General features: G+C 48.0%; 2 protein-coding genes across 2 annotated transcripts in view; both read right to left on the reverse strand.

Moving 5' to 3' along the window:
* Positions 1–6544, reverse strand: part of LOC121582157 (rho guanine nucleotide exchange factor 28-like) — a 42433-nt gene extending 35889 nt beyond the window's left edge. The window contains exons 1-5 of the mRNA XM_041897779.2: positions 6395–6544; positions 5435–5612; positions 5019–5074; positions 4735–4795; positions 4396–4534 (exon numbers count right to left, since the gene is read on the reverse strand). Coding sequence (XP_041753713.2) covers positions 4396–4534; positions 4735–4795; positions 5019–5074; positions 5435–5612; positions 6395–6544 — 584 coding nt within the window. The remainder of the gene's footprint in view (positions 1–4395; positions 4535–4734; positions 4796–5018; positions 5075–5434; positions 5613–6394) is intronic.
* Positions 6545–12184: 5640 nt separating this feature from the next.
* Positions 12185–24874, reverse strand: part of LOC121583128 — a 30170-nt gene continuing 17480 nt past the window's right edge. The window contains exons 6-8 of the mRNA XM_041899335.2: positions 13946–14069; positions 13270–13312; positions 12185–12347 (exon numbers count right to left, since the gene is read on the reverse strand). Coding sequence (XP_041755269.2) covers positions 12185–12347; positions 13270–13312; positions 13946–14069 — 330 coding nt within the window. The remainder of the gene's footprint in view (positions 12348–13269; positions 13313–13945; positions 14070–24874) is intronic.

Consider the following 24874-nt stretch of genomic DNA (forward strand, 5'->3'; position numbering starts at 1 on the left):
ATCCCCAGAGATTGGAAAGCTGCCGTGGTCATCCCCCTCTTCAAAGGGGGTGACACTCTAGATCCAAGCTGTTACAGACCTATATCCATCCTGCCCTGCCTTTCGAAAGTTTTTGAAAGCCAAGTTAACAAACATATCACCGACCATTTCCAATCCCACCGTACCTTCTCCGCTATGCAATCCGGTTTCCGAGCTGGTCATGGGTGCACCTCAGCCACGCTCAAGGTCCTAAATGATATTATAACCGCGATCGATAATAGACAGTACTGTGCAGCCGTCTTCATCGACCTGGCCAAGGCTTTCGACTGTCAACCACCGCATTCTTATTGGCAGACTAAATAGCCTTGGTTTCTCAAATGACTGCCTCGCCTGGTTCACCAACTACTTCTCAGATAGAGTTCAATGTGTCAAATCGGAGGGCCTGTTGTCTGGACCTCTGGCAGTCTCTATGGGGGTGCCACAGGGTTCAATTCTTGGGCCGACTCTTTTCTCTGTATATCAATGATGTCGCTCTTGCTGCTGGTGACTCTCAGATCCACCTCTACGCAGACGACACCATTTTGTATACATCTGGCCCTTCATTGGACACTGTGTTAACAAACCTCCAAACAAGCTTCAATGCCATACAACACTCCTTCAGTAGCCTCCAACTGCTCTTAAACACTAGTAAAACTAAATGCATGCTCTTCAATCGAACGCTGCTGGCACCCGCCCACACGACTTGAATCACTACTCTCGGCGGGTCTGACCTAGAGTATGTGGACAACTACAAATACCTAGGTGTCTGGTTAGACTGTAAACTCTCTTTCCAGACTCACATTAAGAATCTCCAATCCAAAGTTAAATCTAGAATTGGCTTCCTATTTCGCAACAAAGCCTCCTTCACTCATGCTGCCAAAAATGCCCTCGTAAAACTGACTATCCTACCGATCCTTGACTTCAGCGATGTCATTTACAAAATAGCCTCCAACACTTTACTCAGCAAATTGGATGTAGTCTATCACAGTGCCATCCGTTTTGTCACCAAAGCCCCATATACTACCCACCACTGTGACCTGTACGCTCTTGTTGGCTGGTCCTCACTACATATTCGTTGCCAAACCCACTGGCTCCAGGCCATCTATAAATCACTGCTAGGCAAATCCCTGCCTTATCTTAGCTCATTGGTCACCATAGCAACACCCACCCGTAGTATGCGCTCCAGCAGGTATATCTCACTGGTCATCCCCAAAGCCAACACCTCCTTTGGCCGCCATTCCTTCCAGTTCTCTGCTGCCAATGACTGGAACGAATTGCAAAGATCTCTGAAGCTGGAGACTTATCTCCCTCACTAACTTTAAGCATCAGTTGTCAGAGCACCTTACCGATCACTGATCCTGTACACAGCCCATCTGAAATTAGCCCACCCAACTACCTCATCCCCATATTGTTATTTATTTTGCTCATTTGCACCCCAGTATCTCTATTTGCACATCATCTCTTGCACATCTATCATTCCAGTGTTAATACTAATTGTAATTATTTTGCACTATAGCCTATTTATTGCCTTACCTCCATAACTTGCTACATTTGCACACACTGTATATATATTTTCTGTTGTATTTTCGACTTTATGTTTTGTTTTACCCCATATGTTACTCTGTGTTGTTGTTTTTATCGCACTGCTTTGCTTTATCTTGGCCAGGTCGCAGTTGTAAATGAGAACTTGTTCTCAACTGGCTTACCTGGTTAAATAAAGGTGAAATAAAAAAAATAAAAGAATCCCAGGACAAATTAGCTAGCAACAGCAAGCTAGCTAGCTAAATTGCCATACATGTTTAATGCTTTTCGACCTGTCCCCAAATTAATATAGTTGGTTCAGAGTTCGTTTTGATCTTTCAACCAGCGTGTCCTGATAGCATCTGGTGTGGGTGGACAAAATCAACAGAGACCCAGAAAACCTGAGACTATGCCTTCACTATGGTGAAACACTAAAACAATACAGAAATACATTAAGACAAAAATAAGGAACAGTAAATCAGAAATCTGCTTAATGTAATTGAAGAATCCATAGAATATAACCACTTCTGGGAAAATTGGAACACACTAAACCAACAACAACACAAAGAGCTACCTATCCTAAAAAATATGAATGGATAAACCACTTCTCAAATCTTTTGAGAACAAAGAACAAACAGCAAAAACATATACATGATCAACTACAAATCTTAGAATCAGCTATTAAATATTAACAGATCCCACTGGATTCTCCAATTATATTGAATGAACTACAGGACAAAATACAAACCCTCCAACCCAAAAAGGCATGTGGTGTTGATGGTATCCTAAATTAAATGATAAAACATACAGACCACAAATTCCAATTGGCTATTCTTAAACTCTTTAAGATCATCTTCAGCTCTGGCATCTTCCCCAATATTTGGAACCGAGGACAGACCACCCCAATCCACAAAAGTGGAGACAAACTCCAACATTTCCTCAGTGAAAACAATGTCCTGAGCAAAGGTCAAATTGGCTTCTTACCAAAATACCGTAGGACAGACCACGTATACACCCTGCACACCCTTATTGACAAACAAACAAAACAAAAGCAAAGTCTTCTTATGCTTAAGCAAAGTCTTCTTATGCTTAGTTGATTTCTGCTATACAAATTGATGGAAAGCGGTGTTGGGGGAAAAACATATGACATTATAAAAGCAATGTACACAAACAACAAGTGTGCAGTTAATATTGGCAATAAACACACACATTTCTTTCCTCAGGGATGCAGCTTGAAACCCACCCTCTTCAGCATATATATAAATTAATTGGCTAGGGCACTAGAAAAGTCTGTAGCACCCAGCTTCACTCTACTGGACTCGGAAATCAAATGTCTACTGTTTGCAGATGATCTGGTGCTTCTGTCCCCAACCAATGAGGGCCTACAGCAGCACCTAGATCTTCTGCACAGATTCTGTCAGGCTTGGACCCTGACAGTGAATCTCAGTAAGAAAAAAATAATGGTGTTCCAAAAAAGGTCCAGATGTCAGGACCACAAATACAAATTCCATCTAGACACCGGCCTAAACATCAGCGCCACAGGTAACTTCCACAAAGCTGTGAACGATCTGAGAGACAAGGCAAGAAGGGCATTCTATGCCATCAAAAGGAACATAAAATTCGACATACCAATTAGGATCTGGCTAAAAATACTTGAATCAGTTATAGAACCCATTGCCCTTTGCCCTTTATGATTGTGAGGTCTGGGGTCCGCTCACCAACCAAGAATTCACAAAATGGGACACACCAAATTGAGACTCTGCATGCAGAATTCTGCGAAAATATCCTCTGTGTACAACAAAAAACACCAAATAATGCATGCAGAGCAGAATTAGGCCGATACCCGCTAATTATCAAAATCAAGAAAAGAGCCATTAAAATCTATAACCACTTAAAAGGAAGCGATTCCCAAACCTTCCATAACAAAGCCATCACCTACAGAGAGATTAACTTGGAGAATAGTCCCCTAAGTAAGCTGGTCCTGGGTCTCTGTTCACAAACACAAACAGACCCCACAGAGCCTCAGGACAACAACACAATTTGACCCAACCAAATCATGAGAAAACAAAAAGAGAATTACTTGACACATTGGAAAGAATTAACAAAAAAAACAGAGCAAACTAGAATGCTATTTGGCCCTAAACAGAGAATACACAGTGGCAGAATACCTGACCACTGTGACTGACCCAAACTTAAGGAAAGCTTTGACTATGTACAGACTCAGTGAGCATAGCCTTGCTATTGAGAAAGGCCTCCGTAGGCAGACCTGGCTCTCAAGAGAAGACAGGCTATGTGCACACTGCCCACAAAATGAGGTGGAAACTGAGCTGCAATTCCTAACCTCCTGCCATGACCATATTAGAGACACATATTTCCCTCAGATTACACAGATCCACAAAGAATAAGAAAACAAACACAATTTTGATAAACTCCCTTATCTACTGGGTGAAAAACCACAGTGTGCCATCACAGTAGCAATATTTGTGACCTGTTGCCACAAGAAAAGGGCAACCAGTGAAGAACAAACACCATTGTAAATACAACCCATATTTATGTTTATTTATTTGCACATTGTTACAACACTGTATATATACATAATATGACATTTGAAATGTCTTTATTCTTTTGGAACTTCTGAGTGTAATGTTTACTGTTAATTTTTTATTGTTTATTTCACTTTAGTTTACTATCTACTTGTTAACATATGTTTCTCATGCCAATAAAGCCCTTAAATTGAAAAATGTAACTGAATTGAGAGAGAGAGAGAGAGAGAGAGAGAGAGAGAGAGAGAGAGAGAGAGAGAGAGAGAGAGAGAGAGAGAGAGAGAGAGAGAGAGAGATAGAAAGAAATGCTGACCTGTCTGTGGCAGAAGGGACGCTCCTGGAGAGGGGGTTGGGAAGGGAGGCTGTTTCTCTCCTGTCCCTCTGGCTCATCATAGGTAGAGAGGCTGAGGTGGAGATCAGAGATGGAGAGGGACTGTCTCGCACTGTGAAGTCTGGACGAGGGAGGAGAGGGGAGGAGAGGAGAGGAGAAGAAAGGAGAGGAAAGGAAATGAAAGGAGAGCGAGGAGAGGAGAGGAAAGGAGAAGAGAGAGGAATGTTATTGTTTCAGGATTCCTTCCTCTGAGTGCTTCACAGGATGACAACTAAGAGCTGTGACATCAATGACCTTTGAACTGTGTGATGTAAAACTCACTCTGCGGGAGGGATGCCGTTCGGTTCTTCACCATGGTAACTGCATACTTATCCTGAAGTTTCTGTAGTTTTAATTTTAAAAAATACAAAAAGGAGTCTAGTAGGACACCAGATAATTAAACATTCCAACTAGATCTCTTCGTTCAACAGCAAAAAATGAGTAGTAGATGTGTCACTGGACTAGTTTACCATTAACACACCCCAATGTTTATGTATGTGATTGTGGGGCAGAGGTACACACACACACACACACACACACACACATACACACAGGCTGAAACTCACCTTTAGACACGGGGGAGCAGAGTCCTTACAACCCTTATGGACCATGACTGTACAACCTGTGGGAGAGAGGGATAGGTCCATAAATAGAGATATCAACCAACCAGAATGGAAATAGAATAGCTACATGAATGAATGAATTGGAATTCTGATATCTTCCCCTAAAATGTGGATCTTTGCAATTGCAAATTATTTGGTCTCTATGAATGCAAAGAAAGCCTATGGATACATATACACTTTATTTATCTTGAGATATGTATTGCTACATTTCCAATAAATATCTGATCTATTTTTATTCTCTGTGACAGAGTTGCAGATCACTGAGATATCTTGTATGTTTATAGCATTGCGGGACACATTGATTGATTGTTTTGACTGATACATTACTAATAATTCAACTGTGACTGCTGATTACTTACTGGAGCAGTGCAGAAGGTCCTTGCCAGTAGTAGGTTTGTCACAGACCAGACAGACGGTGGGACCAGCACAGGAACCCGTGGAGAAACGATGTCCATTCTGCTGTTTGTCCTTGTCTTTCCCTTCCTTCTCTCTCTCCTTCTCTCTCTCCTTCTCTCTCTCCTTCTCCTTCCCCTTCCCCTTGTTGAACCAGGATAGATTCACAGGGGTGAACATCAGAGTCATGGATAGGCTAGTTAACACACACCCATATATTATACTGTAACTACATCCAAACCCTTTCAGACACTACCTGTCAAAGCATAGAAACATTTAATTGTAACTCTGTAACACCATAAGCATTGGTTACACTCAGCTAGCCTTAAGCACTACCAGTCAGGTTACAGATACTACGGTCTAGCTAGCCTATAAGTAGCCAGAAATAGCCACACATGCACACTGACTCCAATTGAATCAGTTTAAATGTGAACGATCCAAGCCTTATTTCAGCCCATTTTAAAGTCCACTGTGACGGAAATGTAGGGGGGTTTCCACATGCTGATCCACCAACAAAGGGTTGATGATTGAAAGGAAAGAAGCTACAGTTTTTTAATGGTGTTTTGGGTCAAGGTTATTTCCCCAAACACTTCCAGCTCTTTGTAATCATGTGAAGAACAGACCCTGAGGTGAATACTAAGGAGAAGGGTTGGGATGATTACAATAATAATATTATAATAATACATGGTATTTATATAGCACTTTTCAAGGATGAAAAGTCTATTGATAATGGGCTTTTGTATCAGATAATTAAGTGATAATAGCAGCATGATAACTGACAGTCAATGGTATCAGTTTTACAGCACTTCCTGGGTGTGTCATGCAGTCCTTATAGCTGTAGATTATATTAGGTCTAGACTGAGGTGTAGATTACATGTGACTCAGTCAGTGTGTACATTATCTGTCAGGCCTATATGGTATCTCACCTTGTTCTTCTTGCGAGTGGTGGACATCCTGCTCTTGAGGAAGCTGAAGGTACGAATCACTTTGTATTTCTCTGACTCCACCTTGGAGGGGATGTTGTACTTGTCCCACTCCTCCTCTTCAATTCTGTTCAGGCGCAATTGGGTTAGCATCATATCATAGACTTATAGGGTTAGAAAAGTCAAATCCTCATCAAATGTGACTTTCCATATGTTGGGTTTTATAAACTGTATCCATACTAGAGTCCTATTTGCTGATCTATCTTTTTTTCTGCCTGGTGATCTTTGCTGACCAACAGCAAATTAATGATTACTTATAGTCGTTACTAATAGTAGTACCGTAATTGTCGTCCTTTCCATCAACAAGGAAACAAAAAGGTGGAAAACACAGCATACAACTTATGAAAGCATACTAGTAACACTAATAATACTAATAATACTAGTAATACAAATAATATTGATAATACTAATAATAGTGATAATACTACTACTACTACTACTACTACTAATAATAATAATAATAATAATAATAATAATAATAATACTAGTACTAATAATAATATTAATAATAATAGCACTAATAATAATACTAGTAATAATGGTAATACTAATAATACTAGTAAACATGGTATTTGGTTAGTAGGTCAATCGGTCAGTGGCTGTCATACCAGGCTGGATCAAAATACAGCTTGAACACATGCAACACAAAGCCATAGATGTTTACTACAGAATCAAGACAAAAACAAACAAAAAGTCAGGTCCAATAGAATCCTCTGTGTGATTCCAGATAATGGGAGGATAGACCACTTAACCCTGAGAGGTCAGAGTTCAGTGAAAGATCACTGTGAGTTAAGAATGGGTTACAAAGTAGCAGTTAGAGACATGTGCAGCATATGTGCGCTAATCAAACATGGTTAATCCATTGACTTCAACAACATACAAGTGTAATCTCTGAAGGTTATTGGTGATGCCATGCTAGGCAGAGTGCATTGTGGGCACAAATGTAGAGGTTAGATGTCAGGATGCACAGAGGGGGACCTCTAGGGTTAAAAGGGTTGGCATGAAGATGTTAGACTGAGGCTGGAGCTAGGGGGCTAGAGGTCTGGCTTCCAGATCAGGGGAGTTACTGTAGGGTTAGTGGCTAGAAGTCTGGCTTCCAGATCAGGGGAGTTACTGTAGGGTTAGTGGCTAGAGGTCTGGCTTCCAGATCAGGGGAGTTACTGTAGGGTTAGTGGCTAGAAGTCTGGCTTCCAGATCAGGGGAGTTACTGTAGGGTTAGTGGCTAGAAGTCTGGCTTCCAGATCAGGGGAGTTACTGTAGGGCTAGTGGCTAGAAGTCTGGCTTCCAGATCAGGGGAGTTACTGTAGGGTTAGTGGCTAGAGGGCTGGCTTCCAGATCAGGGGAGTTACTGTAGGGCTAGTGGCTAGAGGTCTGGCTTCCAGATCAGGGGAGTTACTGTAGGGTTAGTGGCTAGAAGTCTGGCTTCCAGATCAGGGGACTTACTGTAGGGCTAGTGGCTAGAAGTCTGGCTTCCAGATCAGGGGAGTTACTGTAGGGTTAGTGGCTAGAAGTCTGGCTTCCAGATCAGGGGAGTTACTGTAGGGTTAGTGGCTAGAAGTCTGGCTTCCAGATCAGGGGAGTTACTGTAGGGCTAGTGGCTAGAGGTCTGGCTTCCAGATCAGGTGAGTTACTGTAGGGTTAGTGGCTAGAAGTCTGGCTTCCAGATCAGGGGAGTTACTATAGGGTTAGTGGCTAGAGGTCTGGCTTCCAGATCAGGGGAGTTACTGTAGGATTAGTGGCTAGAGGTCTGGCTTCCAGATCAGGGGAGTTACTGTAGGGCTAGTGGCTAGAGGTCTGTCTTCCAGATCAGGGGAGTTATTGTAGGGTTAGTGGCTAGAAGTCTGGCTTCCAGATCAGGGGAGTTACTGTAGGGTTAGTGGCTAGAGGTCTGGCTTCCAGATCAGGGGACTTACTGTAGGATTAGTGGCTAGAGGTCTGGCTTCAGATAAGGGGAGTTACTGTAGGGCTAGTGGCTAGAGGTCTGGCTTTCGGATCAGGTGAGTTACTGTAGGGCTAGTGGTTAGAGGTCTGGCTTTCAGATCAGGGGAGTTACTGTATGGTTAGTGGCTAGAGATCTGGCTTCCAGATCAGGGGAGTTACTGTAGGGTTAGTGGCTAGAAGTCTGGCTTCCAGATCAGGGGAGTTACTGTAGGGTTAGTGGCTAGAGGTCTGGCTTCCAGATCAGGGGAGTTACTGTAGGATTAGGGGCTAGAGGTCTGGCTTCCAGATCAGGGGAGTTATTGTAGGGTTAGTGGCTAGAAGTCTGGCTTCCAGATCAGGGGAGTTACTGTAGGGCTAGTGGCTAGAGGTCTGGCTTCCAGATCAGGGGAGTTACTGTAGGGTTAGTGGCTAGAAGTCTGGCTTCCAGATCAGGGGAGTTACTGTAGGATTAGTGGCTAGTGGTCTGGCTTCCAGATCAGGGGAGTTACTGTAGGGCTAGTGGCTAGAGGTCTGGCTTCCAGATCAGGGGAGTTATTGTAGGGTTAGTGGCTAGAAGTCTGGCTTCCAGATCAGGGGAGTTACTGTAGGGTTAGTGGCTAGAGGTCTGGCTTCCAGATCAGGGGAGTTACTGTAGGATTAGTGGCTAGAAGTCTGGCTTCCAGATCAGGGAGTTACTGTAGGGTTAGTGGCTAGAAGTCTGGCTTCCAGATCAGGGAGTTACTGTAGGGCTAGTGGCTAGAAGTCTGGCTTCCAAATCAGGGGAGTTACTGTAGGGCTAGTGGCTAGAAGTCTGGCTTCCAGATCAGGGGAGTTACTGTGAGGGCTAGTGGCTAGAAGTCTGGCTTCCAAATCAGGGGAGTTACTGTAGGGCTAGTGGCTCGGAAGTCTGGCTTCCAGATCAGGGGAGTTACTGTAGGGTTAGTGGCTAGAAGTCTGGCTTCCAGATCAGGGGAGTTACTGTAGGGTTAGTGGCTAGAAGTCTGGCTTCCAGATCAGGGAGTTACTGTAGGGCTAGTGGCTGAGGTCTGGCTTCCAGATCAGGTGAGTTACTGTAGGGTTAGTGGCTAGAAGTCTGGCTTCCAGATCAGGGGAGTTACTATAGGGTTAGTGGCTAGAGGTCTGGCTTCCAGATCAGGGGAGTTACTGTAGGATTAGTGGCTAGAGGTCTGGCTTCCAGATCAGGGGAGTTACTGTAGGGCTAGTGGCTAGAGGTCTGTCTTCCAGATCAGGGGAGTTATTGTAGGGTTAGTGGCTAGAAGTCTGGCTTCCAGATCAGGGGAGTTACTGTAGGGTTAGTGGCTAGAGGTCTGGCTTCCAGATCAGGGGACTTACTGTAGGATTAGTGGCTAGAGGTCTGGCTTCCAGATAAGGGGAGTTACTGTAGGGCTAGTGGCTAGAGGTCTGGCTTTCAGATCAGGTGAGTTACTGTAGGGCTAGTGGTTAGAGGTCTGGCTTTCAGATCAGGGGAGTTACTGTATGGTTAGTGGCTAGAGATCTGGCTTCCAGATCAGGGGAGTTACTGTAGGGTTAGTGGCTAGAAGTCTGGCTTCCAGATCAGGGGAGTTACTGTAGGGTTAGTGGCTAGAGGTCTGGCTTCCAGATCAGGGGAGTTACTGTAGGATTAGGGGCTAGAGGTCTGGCTTCCAGATCAGGGGAGTTATTGTAGGGTTAGTGGCTAGAAGTCTGGCTTCCAGATCAGGGAGTTACTGTAGGGCTAGTGGCTAGAGGTCTGGCTTCCAGATCAGGGAGTTACTGTAGGGTTAGTGGCTAGAAGTCTGGCTTCCAGATCAGGGAGTTACTGTAGGATTAGTGGCTAGTGGTCTGGCTTCCAGATCAGGGGAGTTACTGTAGGGCTAGTGGCTAGAGGTCTGGCTTCCAGATCAGGGGAGTTATTGTAGGGTTAGTGGCTAGAAGTCTGGCTTCCAGATCAGGGGAGTTACTGTAGGGTTAGTGGCTAGAGGTCTGGCTTCCAGATCAGGGGAGTTACTGTAGGATTAATGGCTAGAGGTCTGGCTTCCAGATCAGGGGAGTTACTGTAGGGCTAGTGGTTAGAGGTCTGGCTTCCAGATCAGGGGAGTTACTGTAGGATTAGTGGCTAGAGGTCTGGCTTCCAGATCAGGGGAGTTACTGTAGGGTTAGTGGCTAGAGGTCTGTCTTCCAGATCAGGGGAGTTGCTGTAGGGCTAGTGGCTAGAGGTCTGGCTTCCAGATCAGGGGAGTTACTGTAGGGTAAGTGGATAGAGGGCTGGCTTCCAGATCAGGGGAGTTACTGTAGGATTAGTGGCTAGAGGTCTGGCTTCCAGATCAGGGGAGTTACTGTATGGTTAGTGGCTAGAGGTCTCGCTTCCAGATCAGGGGAGTTACTGTAGGGTTAGAGGCTAGAGGGCTGGCTTCCAGATCAGGAGAGTTACTGTAGGGTTAGTGGCCAGAGGTCTGGCTTCCAGATCACGGGAGTTACTGTAGGGTTAGCGGCTAGAGGTCTCGCTTCCAGATCAGGGGAGTTACTGTAGGGTTAGTGGCTAGAGGGCTGGCTTCCAGATCAGGGGAGTTGCAGTAGGGTTAATGGCTAGAGGGTCAGCTTCCAGATCAGGGAAGTTACAGTAGGGTTAGGGGCTAGAGGTCTGGCTTCCAGATCAGGGGAGTTACAGTAGGGTTAATGGCTAGAGGGTCGGCTTCCAGATCAGGAAGTTACTGTAGGGTTAGGGGCTAGAGGTCTGGCTTCCAGATCAATGGAGTTACTGTAGGGTTAGAGGCTAGAGGGCTGGCTTCCAGATCAGGGGAGTTACTATAGGGTTAATGGCTAGAGGGTCGGCTTCCAGATCAGGGGGGTTACTGTAGGGTTAGTGGCTAGAGGGCTGGCTTCCAGATCAGGGGAGTTACTGTAGGGTTAATGGCTAGAGGTCTGGCTTCCAGATCAGGGGAGTTACTGTAGGGTTAGTGGCTAGAGGGCTGGCTTCCAGATCAGGGGAGTTACTGTATGGTTAGTGGCTAGAGGGCTGGCTTCCAGATCAGGAGAGTTACTGTAGGGTTAATGGCTAGAGGGTCGGCTTCCAGATCAGGGGAGTTACTGTAGGGTTAATTGCTAGAGGGTCGGCATCCAGATCAGGGAAATTACTGTAGGGTTAGGGGCTAGAGGGGTGGCTTCCAGATCAGGGGAGTTACTGTAGGGTTAATGGCTAGAGGGTCAGCTTCCAGATCAGGGGAGTTACTGTAGGGTTAGGGGCTAGAGGTCTGGCTTCCAGATTAGGGGAGTTACTGTAGGGTTAATGGCTAGAGGGTCAGCTTCCAGATCAGGGGAGTTACTGTAGGGTTAGGGGCTAGAGGTCTGGCTTCCAGATCAGGGGAGTTACTGTAGGGTTAATGGCTAGAGGGTTAGCTTCCAGATCAGGGGAGTTACTGTAGGATTAGTGGCTAGAGGGCTGGCTTCCAGATCAGGGGAGTTACCGTATGGTTAATGGCTAGAGGGTCAGCTTCCAGATCAGGGGAGTTACTGTAGGGTTAGGGGCTAGAGGTCTGGCTTCCAGATCAGGGAAGTTACTGTAGGGTTAATGGCTAGGGTCATCTTCCAGATCAGGGGAGTTACTGTACGGTTAGGGGCTAGAGGGTCATCTTCCAGATCAGGGGAGTTACTGTACGGTTAGGGGCTAGAGGGTCATCTGCCAGATCAGGGGAGTTACTGTAGGGTTAATGGCTAGAGGGTCGGCTTCCAGATCAGGGAAGTTACTGTAGGGTTAATGGCTAGAGGGTCAGCTTCCAGATCAGGGGAGTTACTGTAGGGTTAGGGGCTGGAGGTCTATCTGCCCAGGAAGGAAGGGCCTGGGCTGCCAGCCCAGAAGGGGGCGATGCCCACGTACTCTTTGAGGAACTCTGAGAGGGTGAGGTGTTGAAGGGACTCTGCCAGCTCAACGCTGCCCTCGTCGTCTGCAGACTGGGCACGCTTACGGAACCTTAACTCCCTAGGGACGGACACACACACATTACACACACAGCTCTGATACATACAGTACATAAACACACACACACACTAACACGCACAAGCACACGCACACTCACACAGCTCTTACATACACAAACACACACATATGCTCTGGTACACTCGACAGGCACAGAAACATACTCTAGGGGAGCTATAGAGCTGTGACTGACTGTGTGTGTTCCATTTCATTTCAACAGATGAATGGAGGAGGACAAAGGCAGTTGGCAAGGTTCCTGGACGCATCTCATCACAATGAAGGACATAGTGAACAGGAAGTAAAGAGGTTCCCTTTTCCTTGTCCGTCCCTCTTCTGTTGGAGCTATTCATTGAAAGGATACTATACAGTAAATCTTTCTACAGTCACTGTGTCACAAAGTTACAGTGCATTAGCCTATCTTCATCTGAGGACAGGCCCTGTATTTTAACATTTCTCTGGAAAAAATGTGCATTGACAAATAAACACTTTCTGAGCACAATGGGCTTACAGTTTAGTCTACAACAACACTTTGGGTACTGATAAAGGGTGGCTTAAAGCTTTTGTAATATATATGCGTCACCTCACCACCTGTGACACATGGTTAAAACAGCCCTGCATGCCTTGGCACTGTAACAGACAAGCCTGGAGTTAAACAAACAAAACAAGATGTTGATATAAAGAGAACCAGGAACTCCACAACAGAGAGAGAGCCCTCGGTCGCCCAGCAACCAACCAAGTAGTCATTGTGAGGGCTGGAGAGCCTGGGAATTAAGGGGAAACTGTACGGAACTGTATGAAAATGTATGCACTCACTAACTGTAAGTCGCACTGGATAAGAGCGTCTGCTAAATTACTAAAATGTAAATGTAACTGTAAGAATGTCAAACACACTTTAGACAGACACATTAGGTCAGTGGATACATACCTTTTATCGAGAGGCTGCTCTGATAGACTGAATGCTCTCTGTTCTGTGGAGGACAAGACAGCTTATTTAAGATACTCTTTGAAGAGGTAGGGTTTCAGATGTTTTCCGCAGACGGGCAGGGACTCAGCTGTCCTAGCTTCAGGGGGAAGCTGGTTCCACCATTGGGGTCACAGGACAGAGAAGAGCTTGGACTGGGCTGAGTGGGACCACCTCTGGGCCAAGAGACCAGAGGTGGTAGAACGGAGTGCTCGGGTTGGGGTGTAGGGTTTGAGCATAGTCTAAGGTAGGGAGGGGCCTACTGCTTACTGTACCAGTCAAACTCCCATGACAAACCAAACAAGTGAAGAGAGACGACTAGCTCAGATCGGGTCAATCCAGGTCACTATAAGCTCGTTTACACAGGCAGTCCAATTCCGATCTTTCCTGCTACTAACTGGTCTTTTGACCAATCAGATCGATCTTTTGACCATATCGGGCAAAAGATCAGAATTGGGCTGCCCTAACACAGGCATGGAAGGACAGGACCAAAAATACAAAGACGAACAAAGACTATCAATATAATCATGTTTTCAGAGAAAACACTGTCAACTGTATTCCAATCGAAGTAATAATGTTCTCAGTAATGGTTTCTCAATGGGAGGTTATTAACTGTATAAAAGGTCCAACGGACACTAACCTGGGCTGAAGTCAGAGGTCGCGGGCGTGGCTAAGGTGTTGCGGGAGAAGCTGGGGGGCAGCAGGCTGATCTTGGGGGAGGAGTAGGAGTAGGAGCGGTGTCTGATCCTCTGGTCGCCCATATCCTGGAACAATACAACACTCAGGTCATACATCTGCTGTATAGCCGTTATAGCCCTAATACATCTGTTGTACATTGGCCCTAATAGATTGTCCCTGATACATTGTACCTGATACATTTGCCCTAATGCATTGTCCCTATGTTATGATTTACCAGTATTAGAACCCAAATGCAGACAAGTACACCAAGCCAGAGAAGGTTTAACAGGTTTATTTAAAATGTTCAATAGTCCAGGTTTCCAATATGTAGGGAAGAGCAGTCCGGTTACAGGAGGTAACAAGGATCCAGGTCAGGGCAGGTGTGGTACCGTAATGTCCTAGTGTCCGTGGTGAGTCCAAAAGAGAGGTCCGGTAGTGGAGAGCAGGATGGTGGTGGCAGGAGGTGAGCGGAGGCAGGAGTCAGGTTCCAAATATATGGTCGTCTTGACTATGATCTGACGATGAGTGGTAAGTTTGACCGGGTCTTAAAGGCTGAGGTGATTATGGTGAATGAGCTGCAGCTGGAACCCTGACTCCGCACACCAGAGCTTTACTCCTGCAATCAAGGACAGACAGAGGGGGAGAGAGCAGAGAGAGAGCTACCTAGCAGCAGTAGGCCTAACAGTACCCCCTCTCACGGACGCCACCTGGCGGCCGTGCAGGTTTGCTATCGGGATGTAACCTAGAAACTCTCGGACCAGAGCAGGATCCACAATGAAGCTCCTGGGCACCCAGGAAGCGTTCCTCAGGACCATAACCCTCCCAATCCACCAGGTACTGGAAACCCACGACCCCGGCGGAGCATCCAGAAGTCGCCGGACAGTGTAGACCGGACCCCCACCCCACGATCCTGGGCGGAGGAGGGGACGAGAGGGCGGGCACAGAGGGCTAACCGACACAGGCTTAATCTGGGAAACATGAAAGGTGGAATGAACCCGTAGGGAGGCAGGAAGCTGTAGCTTAACCGCGCAGGGTTAACAATAGACAGTATCTTGAACGGTCCTATAAAACGGCGCCATCTTCTTGGACTCCACCTTCAATGGAAGGTCCCGTGACTTCAGCCATACCTCTTGACCAGGAGAGTAACCGGGAGCCTGGGACCGGTGACGGTTGGCTTGCCTCTGCATGTACGTCGAAGCTCGGGACAGAGCTACCCTGGCCTTCCTCCAGACCTTGAAGCAGCGGCGCATGTGGGACTGCACCGAGGGTACCGCCAGTTCCCTCTCTTGAGAAGGGAACAGGGAGGTTGATAACCCAGAGCACACGAAAAGAGAGACAAACCAGAGGAAGCGTTAGTCAAGGTGTTATGAGCATATTCCACCCAGGGGAGCATGGAGCTCCATGACCCAGGGTTAGACCCTGTGACACAGCGAAGAGCGGTCTCCATCTCCTGGTTCGCTCTCTCGGCTTGCCCGTTGGTCTGGGGGTGATATCCAGAGGACAGGCTGGATGTAATGCCCAAAGCTTTACAGAAAGCTTTCCACACCTGGGAGACAAACTGGGGACCCCTGTCAGAGACAATATCCGTGGGTAGACCATGAGAGCGGAACACATGTTCCAACCAAAATATCAGCCGTCTCTCTGGCAGTGGGCAGTTTAGGTAGGGCCAAAAAATGAGCGAACTTAGAAAAAGCGATCAATCACCGTAAGAATTACAGTCTTTCCAGACGAGGGGGAAGTCCAGTGACAAAATCCATAGCGATATGCGACCAGGGCCGGCTGGGTATAGGTAGAGGTCGTAGATGACCAGCGCTGGCCTGGGTGGAGTTCTTACTTCGTGCACATACCGTACAAGCAGCAATGAAGGCTCAGTGTCCGCCTCCATCGTGGCCCACCAGAACTTCCGTCGCAGAAAGTCAAGGGTCCGCGAAACTCCAGGGTGACAGGTAAGGGGGAGGCGAGTGAGCCACTGAAGTACCTGGGAGCGCGAGCAGACTCAGGGACAAACATCCGGTTAGGAGGACCCCTCCCAGGGTCAGCTTGATGATGTTGAGCCTGTCTAACAATCCCTCGATGTCACATGTGACGCACCGCAATACTGCAGGTAGGAGGCAAAATGGGTTCAGGGTTACTACCAGTATCAACAGCCGAATGAACACGAGACAGGGCGTCAGGCTTGACGTTACGTGACCCAGGACGGTAAGACAGAGAAAAATTGAATCTCCCAAAAAATAGTGCCCACCTGGCTTGACGGGGTTGAGCTGCTTCGCTGACTGGAGGTAAGCCAGATTCTTATGATCCGTCCAAACGATGAAGGGTTGTTCGCCCCCTCCAACCAATGTCGCCACTCCTCGAGAGCCAAGCTTAACGGCGAGCAGTTCCACGATTGCCAACATCATAATTCCTCTCTGCCTGAGAAAGTTTCCTTGAGAGAAAAGCACAGGGATGCAGTTTGTTATCTTCAGGAGAACGCTGTGACAAACCGCACCTACCCCAGTGTCGGATGCATCCACCTCCACGACAAACTGGCGGTCGGGGGTCGGCTGCATCAGAATGGGCGCGAGGCGAAGCGATGTTTCAGTTCTTCGAGCGCTGATTCGGCCCCCTTCATTCCAAGCGAACGGTCGTGAGATGGAGGTGAGAGCGAGTGGCGCCGCATGCGGCTGTAGTCCTTGATGAACCTCCTATAGAAGTTCGCAAACCCTAGAAATCGTTGAAGTTGTTTTGCGGGTAGAGGGGGCTGGCCAGTCCGTGACAGCAGAGATCTTGCTGGGTCCATCCGCAACTCCCCTGAGCGATGATGTAACCCAAAAAGAGGGGTCTCAGACACATGAAATTCACATTTCTCCATCTTCACAAACAGTTTGTTCTCCAACAACCTTTGCAACACCTGGCGCACATGCAGTTCATGTTCCTGGGAGGACTCTGAGAAAATCAAGATATCATCCAGATAGACAAAAACAAACCGATTCAACATGTCCCGAAGGACATCATTGACTAGTGCCTGAAAAACAGCAGGGGCATTAGACAACCCAAAAGGCATAACCAGATACTCAAAATGTCCCAAGGGGTGTGTTGAAGGCAGTCTTCCATTCATCACCTTTACGAATGCGCACTCAGGTGATACGCATTTCAGTAGATCCAGTTTCGTAAAGATGGTAGCACCATGAAGGAGGGGAAAAAGCAGAATTAATCAAAGGCAGAGAATACTTGTTCTTAATGGTGATGTTGTTAAGTCCACGGTAATCAATACAGGGTCTGAGGGTCTTATCCTTCTTAGCAACAAAAAGAATCCCTCTCCTACAGGTGACGAGGAAGAGCCTCGCATAATACCTGCCGCCAAGGAGTCCCGAATGTAGTTCTCCATAGCCTCCGTCTCCGGCCGGGAGAGATTGTACAGGCGACTGCTGGGGAGCGGGGCTCCTGGCTGGAGGTCAATGGCACAGTCGTAAGGCCGGTGAGGAGGAAGAGAAGTAGCTCTGTGTTTGCAGAAAACGGATGCCAGGTCATGATACACGTCAGGAACATTAGAAAGATCCATGGACTCCAGTGGAGGTCGAGGCACAGTACTGGCAGGAGTCAGAGCAGAACACAAACAATTCACATGACAAAATGTGCTCCATGAAACAATTCTACCTGTCACCCAATCAATGTGTGGATTGTGTCTTATGAGCCAGGGGATACCAAGGACCAGAGGGGTCTGTGGGCAGTCGATAATATGGAATTGAATGTTCTCCTGATGATTTCCCGACACTCTAAGACAAACAGGAACAGTCTGATGGGTAATATGGGTCAACAATTGTCCATTCAGACCCTTAGCCTGCAGCGGACAGTCCATGGGAACAGTCTCCAAATCCATTTGTTGAGCCCACTCTCTATCCAAAAAGCTTTCGTCTGCACCAGAGTCAATCAGCGCACTAACAGAGAGATTCTGGAACTGCCACTGGAGGGATGCCTGGAGCAGAATGCGGGAAGAAGAGGAAGAATCCCGCTGCTCGGCTCACCAAAACTTCTCCCATTAATGATGAGCGGCCCTTTTCCCCGGACGAACTGGGCAGGAAGGAACGAAATGACCAGCTTCTCCACAATACAGGCAGACCCGAGCCTGAATGCGACGTGCAGCTCCTCTGAGGACAACCGTGCACGACCCACCTCCATGGCTTCGGGTTCAGTGCTCCTCGTATCGACTCGGGAAGACACGGCTTTCTCCGTAGGAAGATGCGGGAGGAGTTTGTTGATGACAGACAGGTTGCTTGGAACTAACACTCCTCTCCCGCAGGCTCCGAATCCGATTATCCAACCTGATGGTGAGTGAAATAAGATTATCCAGCGTAGGCGATTCATCATATGACACCAATTCATCTTTTAAAGTCTCAGACAAAGCATTGATGAACACTCCTTGTAATGCCTCGTCATTCCAACCACTCACTGCTGCTAAAGTCCGCAACTCCACTGCCATCTCCGCCACACTGCGAGCCCCCTGCCGAAGAGAAAACAACCGTTTCGCAGCCTCCTTGCCTCGTACGGGTGGTCAAAACCTTCCCCTCATCTCAGCGGTGAAGGCAACGTAAGCGTTGCAAATGTCCGACTGACTCTCCCAGACCGCTGGATCCCCAGGCACGCAGCGGAACCGCTAGTAGAGTTGATAAGGTAGGCAACACGGGCTCTTTCTGAGGCGTAGGTGAGGGGCTGTTGTTCAAACACTAACGAGCATTGAGTCAAAAAAATTGCCACAGGTTCCCATGTTCCCGTCATAGCGCTCTGGAGCAGGAACAAAAGGCTCTCTGATCTGGGCTGAAGGGGTAGTCAGGGCAGACACTTGATTGGTGAGTAATTGAACCTGATTAAGCAGCACCTGACTGTCCTCAGCAATCGTCTTAAACAGGGTATCATGTTGGCCAAGTAAAATGCCCTGATTGGCTATGGCAGTCCAAATTTGAGTGCACTCTGGGGTGGTATCCAAGCTACTGTCTGCTGGGTTCATGATGGTCAGATCATACTGTTATGATTTACCAGTATTAGAACCCAAATGCAGACAAGTACACCAAGCCAGAGAAGGTTTAACAGGTTTATTTAAAATGTTCAATAGTCCAGGTTTCCAATAATAGGGGAAGAGCAAGTCCAGGTTACAGGGAGGGTAACAGATCCAGGTCAGGGCAGGTGTGGTACCGTAATGTCCTAGTGTCCGTGGTGAGTCCAAAGAGAGGTCCGTGGTGGAGAGCAGGATGGTGGTGGCAGGAGTGAAGCGGAGGCAGGAGTCAGGTTCCAAATATGTGTCGTCTTGACTATGATCTGACGATGAGTGGTAAGTTTGACCGGGTCTTAAAGGCTGAGGTGATTATGGTGAATGAGCTGCAGCTGGAACCTGACTCCCGCACACCAGACTTCACTCCTGCAATCAAGGACAGACAGAGGGAGGGAGAGAGCAGAGAGGCTACCTAGCAGCAGTAGGCCTAACACCCTAATACAATGTCCCTGATACATTGGCCATAATACATTGTCCCTAATACAATGTCTCTGATACATTGGCCCTAATACATTGTCCCTGATACATTGGCCATAATACATTGTCCCTGATACATTGGCCATAATACATTGGTCTTAATACATTGGCCCAAATACATTGTCCCTAATACACTGGCCCTAATACAATGTCCCTGATACATTGGCTCTAATACATTGGCCCTAATACATTGTCCCTGATACATTGGCCCTAATAGATTGGCCCTAATACAATGTTCCTGATACATTGGCCATAATACATTGTCCCTGATACATTGTCCCTAATACATTGGCCATAATACAATCTCCCTGATACATTGGCCATAATACATTGTCCCTGATACATTGGCCATAATACATTGGCCTTAATGCAATGTCCCTGATACATTGGTCATAAGACATTGGCCCTAATACAATGTCCCTGATACATTGGCCCTAATACAATGTCCCTGATACATTGGCCCTAATAGATTGTCCCTAATACATTGGACTTAATACATTGGTCCTAATACATTGTCCCTAATACAATCTCCCTGATACATTGGCCATAATACATTGTCCCTGATACATTGGCCATAATACATTGGCCCTGATACATTGGCCATAATACATTGGCCCTAATACAATGTCCCTGATACATTGGCCATAAGACATTGGGCCTAATACAATGTCTCTGATACATTGGCCATTAGACATTGGGCCTAATACAATGTCCCTGATACATTGGCCATAAGACATTGGGCCTAATACAATGTCCCTGATACATTGGCCATAAGACATTGGGCCTAATACAATGTCTCTGATACATTGGCCATAATACATTGTCCCTGATACGTTGTCCCTAATACATTGTCCCTAATACAATGTCCCTGATACATTGGCCATAATACATTGGCCCTGATACATTGGCCATAATACATTGGCCTTAATACAATGTCCCTGATACATTGGCCATAAGACATTGGGCCTAATACAATGTCCCTGATACATTGGCCCTAATACAATGTCTCTGATACATTGTCCCTGATAGATTGTCCCTAATACAATGTCCCTGATACATTGGACTTAATACATTGGCCCTAATACATTTGCCCTAATACAATGTCCTTGATACATTGGCCCTAATACATTGGCCCTAATACAATGTCCCTGATACATTGGCCCTAATAGATTGGCCCTAATACAATGTCCCTGATGCATTGGCCCTAATACATTGTCCCTAATAGAATGTCCCTAATACATTGTTCCTAATACAATGTCCCTAATACATTGTCCCTAATGCAATGTCCCTAATACATTGGTCCTAATACATTGGCCCTAATACATTGGTCAGTAGATTGTCAAAGGAGAAGGAGTGTCATGAGCACTCTCTCTCCCTGGTAGCAACATTAATTGCATTCAATTATCTTCCACTCTGCTCACCTCCCTCTCTCTACTCAGCCTAACTAGCTCCACCTGCCCTGCTCTGCTCTTGTTACCTGGCCAGCTGCACTGCATTTCCCACTCACCATCCTCACCTTGCCTCACTCTGTTCTAATTACTCTGCCAGCTGAACTGCATTTCCCCACTACCTCTCCCAGTATATCAAGCCCTGTTTTTCAGCCAAGCCCTGTCAGATCGTCTTCAAACCCGGACCAGGCAACCTGCCTGTCTGCGCTCTGACTCCTGTTTGTGATACCGATCCTTTCTTGACTGCCTCCTTGTTCCTACTGCCCCGTCTATCCCAACCTGCCTTCTGGACCTCGAACTACTCTCCGATCTTCAGCCCCTCCGGTACTCGTTTCTGCCTTCTGTCTCTCACCACGATATTTGCCCAGCCCTGATCTGTACTTCTGCCTGCCATTCCTATTGCTGTTGTGTGTGTGTTTCCCCAGGTCTCCGACCACCAGATGAGCGTGCCCAGACGTTTCACCACCCTCACCCGATCGCCGCTCCATCACTGGGGAACACACACTAAGCACTTGGACTGGACACCCCGGACATTTGGTGACCCCGGAGCACAGGTACCCACAGGAGGACCCTGTAAGACCCCTGACACCCCTGGGACTCCTCTTCCCGCCTGTAACCTTGAATAAAGAACTCTGAATTTGAACTTGCGCTCTTGGGTCCTCTTCTGTTCGTGACAGAACGATCTCGACCATCATGGACCCAGCGCACTCCCTGACCACGCATGGAGGAAGAGCCAGAGAGGACTGCCCTACAGCGACTGAAGCGCTCTGAGGGAGACATAAATCGGATGGCTGGCGACATCGCTTCCCTTCTCCAGCTATTCAACCAGCAGCAACAACAGTTCCAACTGCAGCAACAACAGCTAGCCCAAGCCCTGCAACTACTCTCAAGCCCGGCTACTCCACCTGCACCCCCCCTGGTCCTTTTGTTCCTGTACCACCGATACTCCTTCATCCCTCCGCTGGAGGTCCCAATGCTGCAGGCCCGGCAGTGCTGCCACCAGATCCCCCCGCTCCTGAACCAAGATTGGGAACCCGAACGTTTTGATGGCAACCAGAAGCAAGTAAGACCATTCTTGAGCAGCTGCCGAATCCAGTTTGCACTACAGCCCAGGACTTTCTCAACAGAGGGCCAAGGTGGGGTATGTCATCACACATCTCACCGGTCGAGCTCGGTTGTGAACGGCGGAATTCGACAACAAACCCCAGCCTGTGCCTCCTTCAGTGCCTTTGAGGAGGAGATGTTAAAGGTCTTTGACCTAGGCTCGCCAACAGCCGAGCGTCACAAGCTCTGCTCACCATCCGTCAGGGCAATCGGACAGTGGCAGACTTCTCCATTGACTTTCGTACCCTGGCCAGTCAAAGCTCGTTTAACCCAGAGGCACTGGTGCAAGCCTTCCTCCATAGCCTGGCTGACTATATCAAGGGCGATGGCTTGTTTTCCCATGACCCGCCCTCAACGCTTGATGCCGCCATTGACCTTGCCGTTCGCATTGACCGCCGTATACAGACCCGGAGGAGGGAGAAGGCCCGTCTCAGTCAACCTGCCATCCGTACTCGGGTCGATACCGCTTCTGTCCAGCCCCTGCCTGTCAAGTCCCATAGCCAACTCAATCAGCCTGAGCCCATGGAGATTGGCCGTGCCTCTCTGACTCCCGAGGAGCGTCGGGCGCCGTCTAAGCTCCAACCTTTGCCTCTACTGTGGTGGCGAGAATCACCGTGTCGCTACTTGTCCGGCAAAAGCCGCAGCTCACACAGGTGTAGGGAGATCCGGGTGAGCTCAACAAGCCTTCAGTCTCCCTCCATCCGAAAGACCCTGCTTCATCTCCGCCTTCAGCTTTCTGACAAGACTCATACATTGGCCGCCCTTGTGGATTCCGGAGCCGAAGCAAACATCATGGACCCTGAGCTTGCACAGCAACTGGGCGTGAACCATCATCAACTGACACAACCCTTCCTGCACCGAGCCCTGGATGGGCATCATCTTGGCACTGTCACTCATATCTCTCGCCCCTGTGACAATCCTGCTGTCAGGGAAACCACCAGGAGTCCATCCAGTTTCACCTCCTACACTCACCTGGCCAACCACTCATTCTTGGATACCCGTGGCTCCGTCAGCTCACAACCCCCACATCGACTGGGAGACAGGAACAGTCCGTGAGTGGGGAAGGATTGTCACGCAGACCTGTTTAAGGGGGCCACCCTGCCCGTTCACCGGGAAGGATCTAGCGCTACCTCCGACATATCCAATGTTCCGGCCTGTTACCACAGCCTGAAAGAGGTGTTCAACAAATCCAAGCGACATCTCTACCCCCACACAGACCCTATGACTGCGCGATTGATCTCCTGCCTGGCACAGCACCTCCCAAGGGTCGTCTGTATTCACTGTCAGCCCCGGGAAAGAAAGGCCATGGAGGACTACATTAACGACTCTCTTGCCTCCGGGATAATTGGGCCGTCGTCTTCCCCCCGCAGGAGGCGGATTCTTCTTTGTCGGCAAGAAGGACGGTTCTCTTCGTCCCATGCATAGATTACCGGGGGTCTGAACGACATCACGGTTAAGAATCGCTACCCACTGCCCTTACTTTCGTCTGCCTTCGAACTGCTGCAGGGAGCCACTGTATTCACTAAGCTGGACCTTCGCAATGCCTACCATCTGGTGCGGATGAGGGAGGGAGACGAATGGAAGACAGCGTTCAACACACCAACCGGCCACTATGAATATCTGCGTCATGCCCTTGGCCTCACCAATGCCCCAGCAGTTTTTCAAGCCCTAGTGAATGATATCCTCAGGGACATTGCTAAATACGTTCGTATTTGTGTACCTTGACGATATTTTAATATTCTCAAAGACTCTGTCAGAACACACGCATCACGTCCGGTTGGTCCTGCGCCGCCTGCTGGAGAACTCTCTTTTCGTGAAGGCAGAGAAGTGCGAGTTCCATGCCAAGACCGTTTCATTCCTGGGGTATGTGGTGACCGAGGCAGCATTCAGATGGATCTCACGAAGGTGTCGGCTGTCACTTCCTGGCCAGTTCCTGAGTCTCGGAAGAAGTTGCAACAGTTCCTGGGCTTTGCCAACTTTTTATAGAGATTCATCAGAAACTATAGCACAGTGGCTGCACCCCTCACGGCGCTAACCAGCACTAAACAACCGTACCAATGGACATCCAGCTGCTGATAAGGCCTTCAACATCCTCAAGACATGTTTCACTTCTGCTCCCATCCTCCAGATGCCAGATGCAGCAAGGCAGTTTGTGGTGGAGGTAGATGCTTCGGACGTGGGAGTGGGTGCAGTGCTTTCTCAAAGAGCAACTGAGGATGGCAAGATGCACCCTGTGCCTTCTACTCCCGATCGACTAACCCCTGCCGAAGGCAACTACGACATTGGGAACCGCGAGCTGTTGGCTGTCAAGCTTCGCCCTTGAAGAATGGCGGCACTGGTTAGAGGTCAAAGGAACCATCTAGTAGTGTGGACAGACCACAAGAACCTGGAGTATATCCAAACAGCCAGGAGGCTGAACTCCCGTCAACAGCGGTGGTCTCTGCTCTTACGCGCTTCAATTTCACGCTCTCCTACCGCCCGGGATCTCGCAACATCAAACTGATGCTCTTTCCCCGGATGTTTCAGAAGGACGAGACCACCGCCATGACAGCTCCCATTCTTCCCAGCCACTTGTGCCGTAGCGGCCCTCACCTGGGAGATCGAGAAGCAGGTCATGGAGGCTCTTCGGGACCAGCCAGGTCCAAGCACCAGCGCCCCCAACCGTCTGTTTGTTCCAGCAAATCTCAGGTCACCTGTGATTCAGTGGGGGCACGAATCCCGTCTGGCCTGTCATCCCGGCATCACTCGCACCCTTCATCTGGTCCGGGCCAGCGGTTCTGGTGGCGGGGGATGAGACAGGGATGTCCGAGAATTCATCCGAGCTTGTCCCACTTGT

The sequence above is a fragment of the Coregonus clupeaformis genome, chromosome 15 (genome assembly GCF_020615455.1).
Source record: "Coregonus clupeaformis isolate EN_2021a chromosome 15, ASM2061545v1, whole genome shotgun sequence".
NCBI classification, from domain to species: Eukaryota; Metazoa; Chordata; class Actinopteri; order Salmoniformes; family Salmonidae; genus Coregonus; species Coregonus clupeaformis.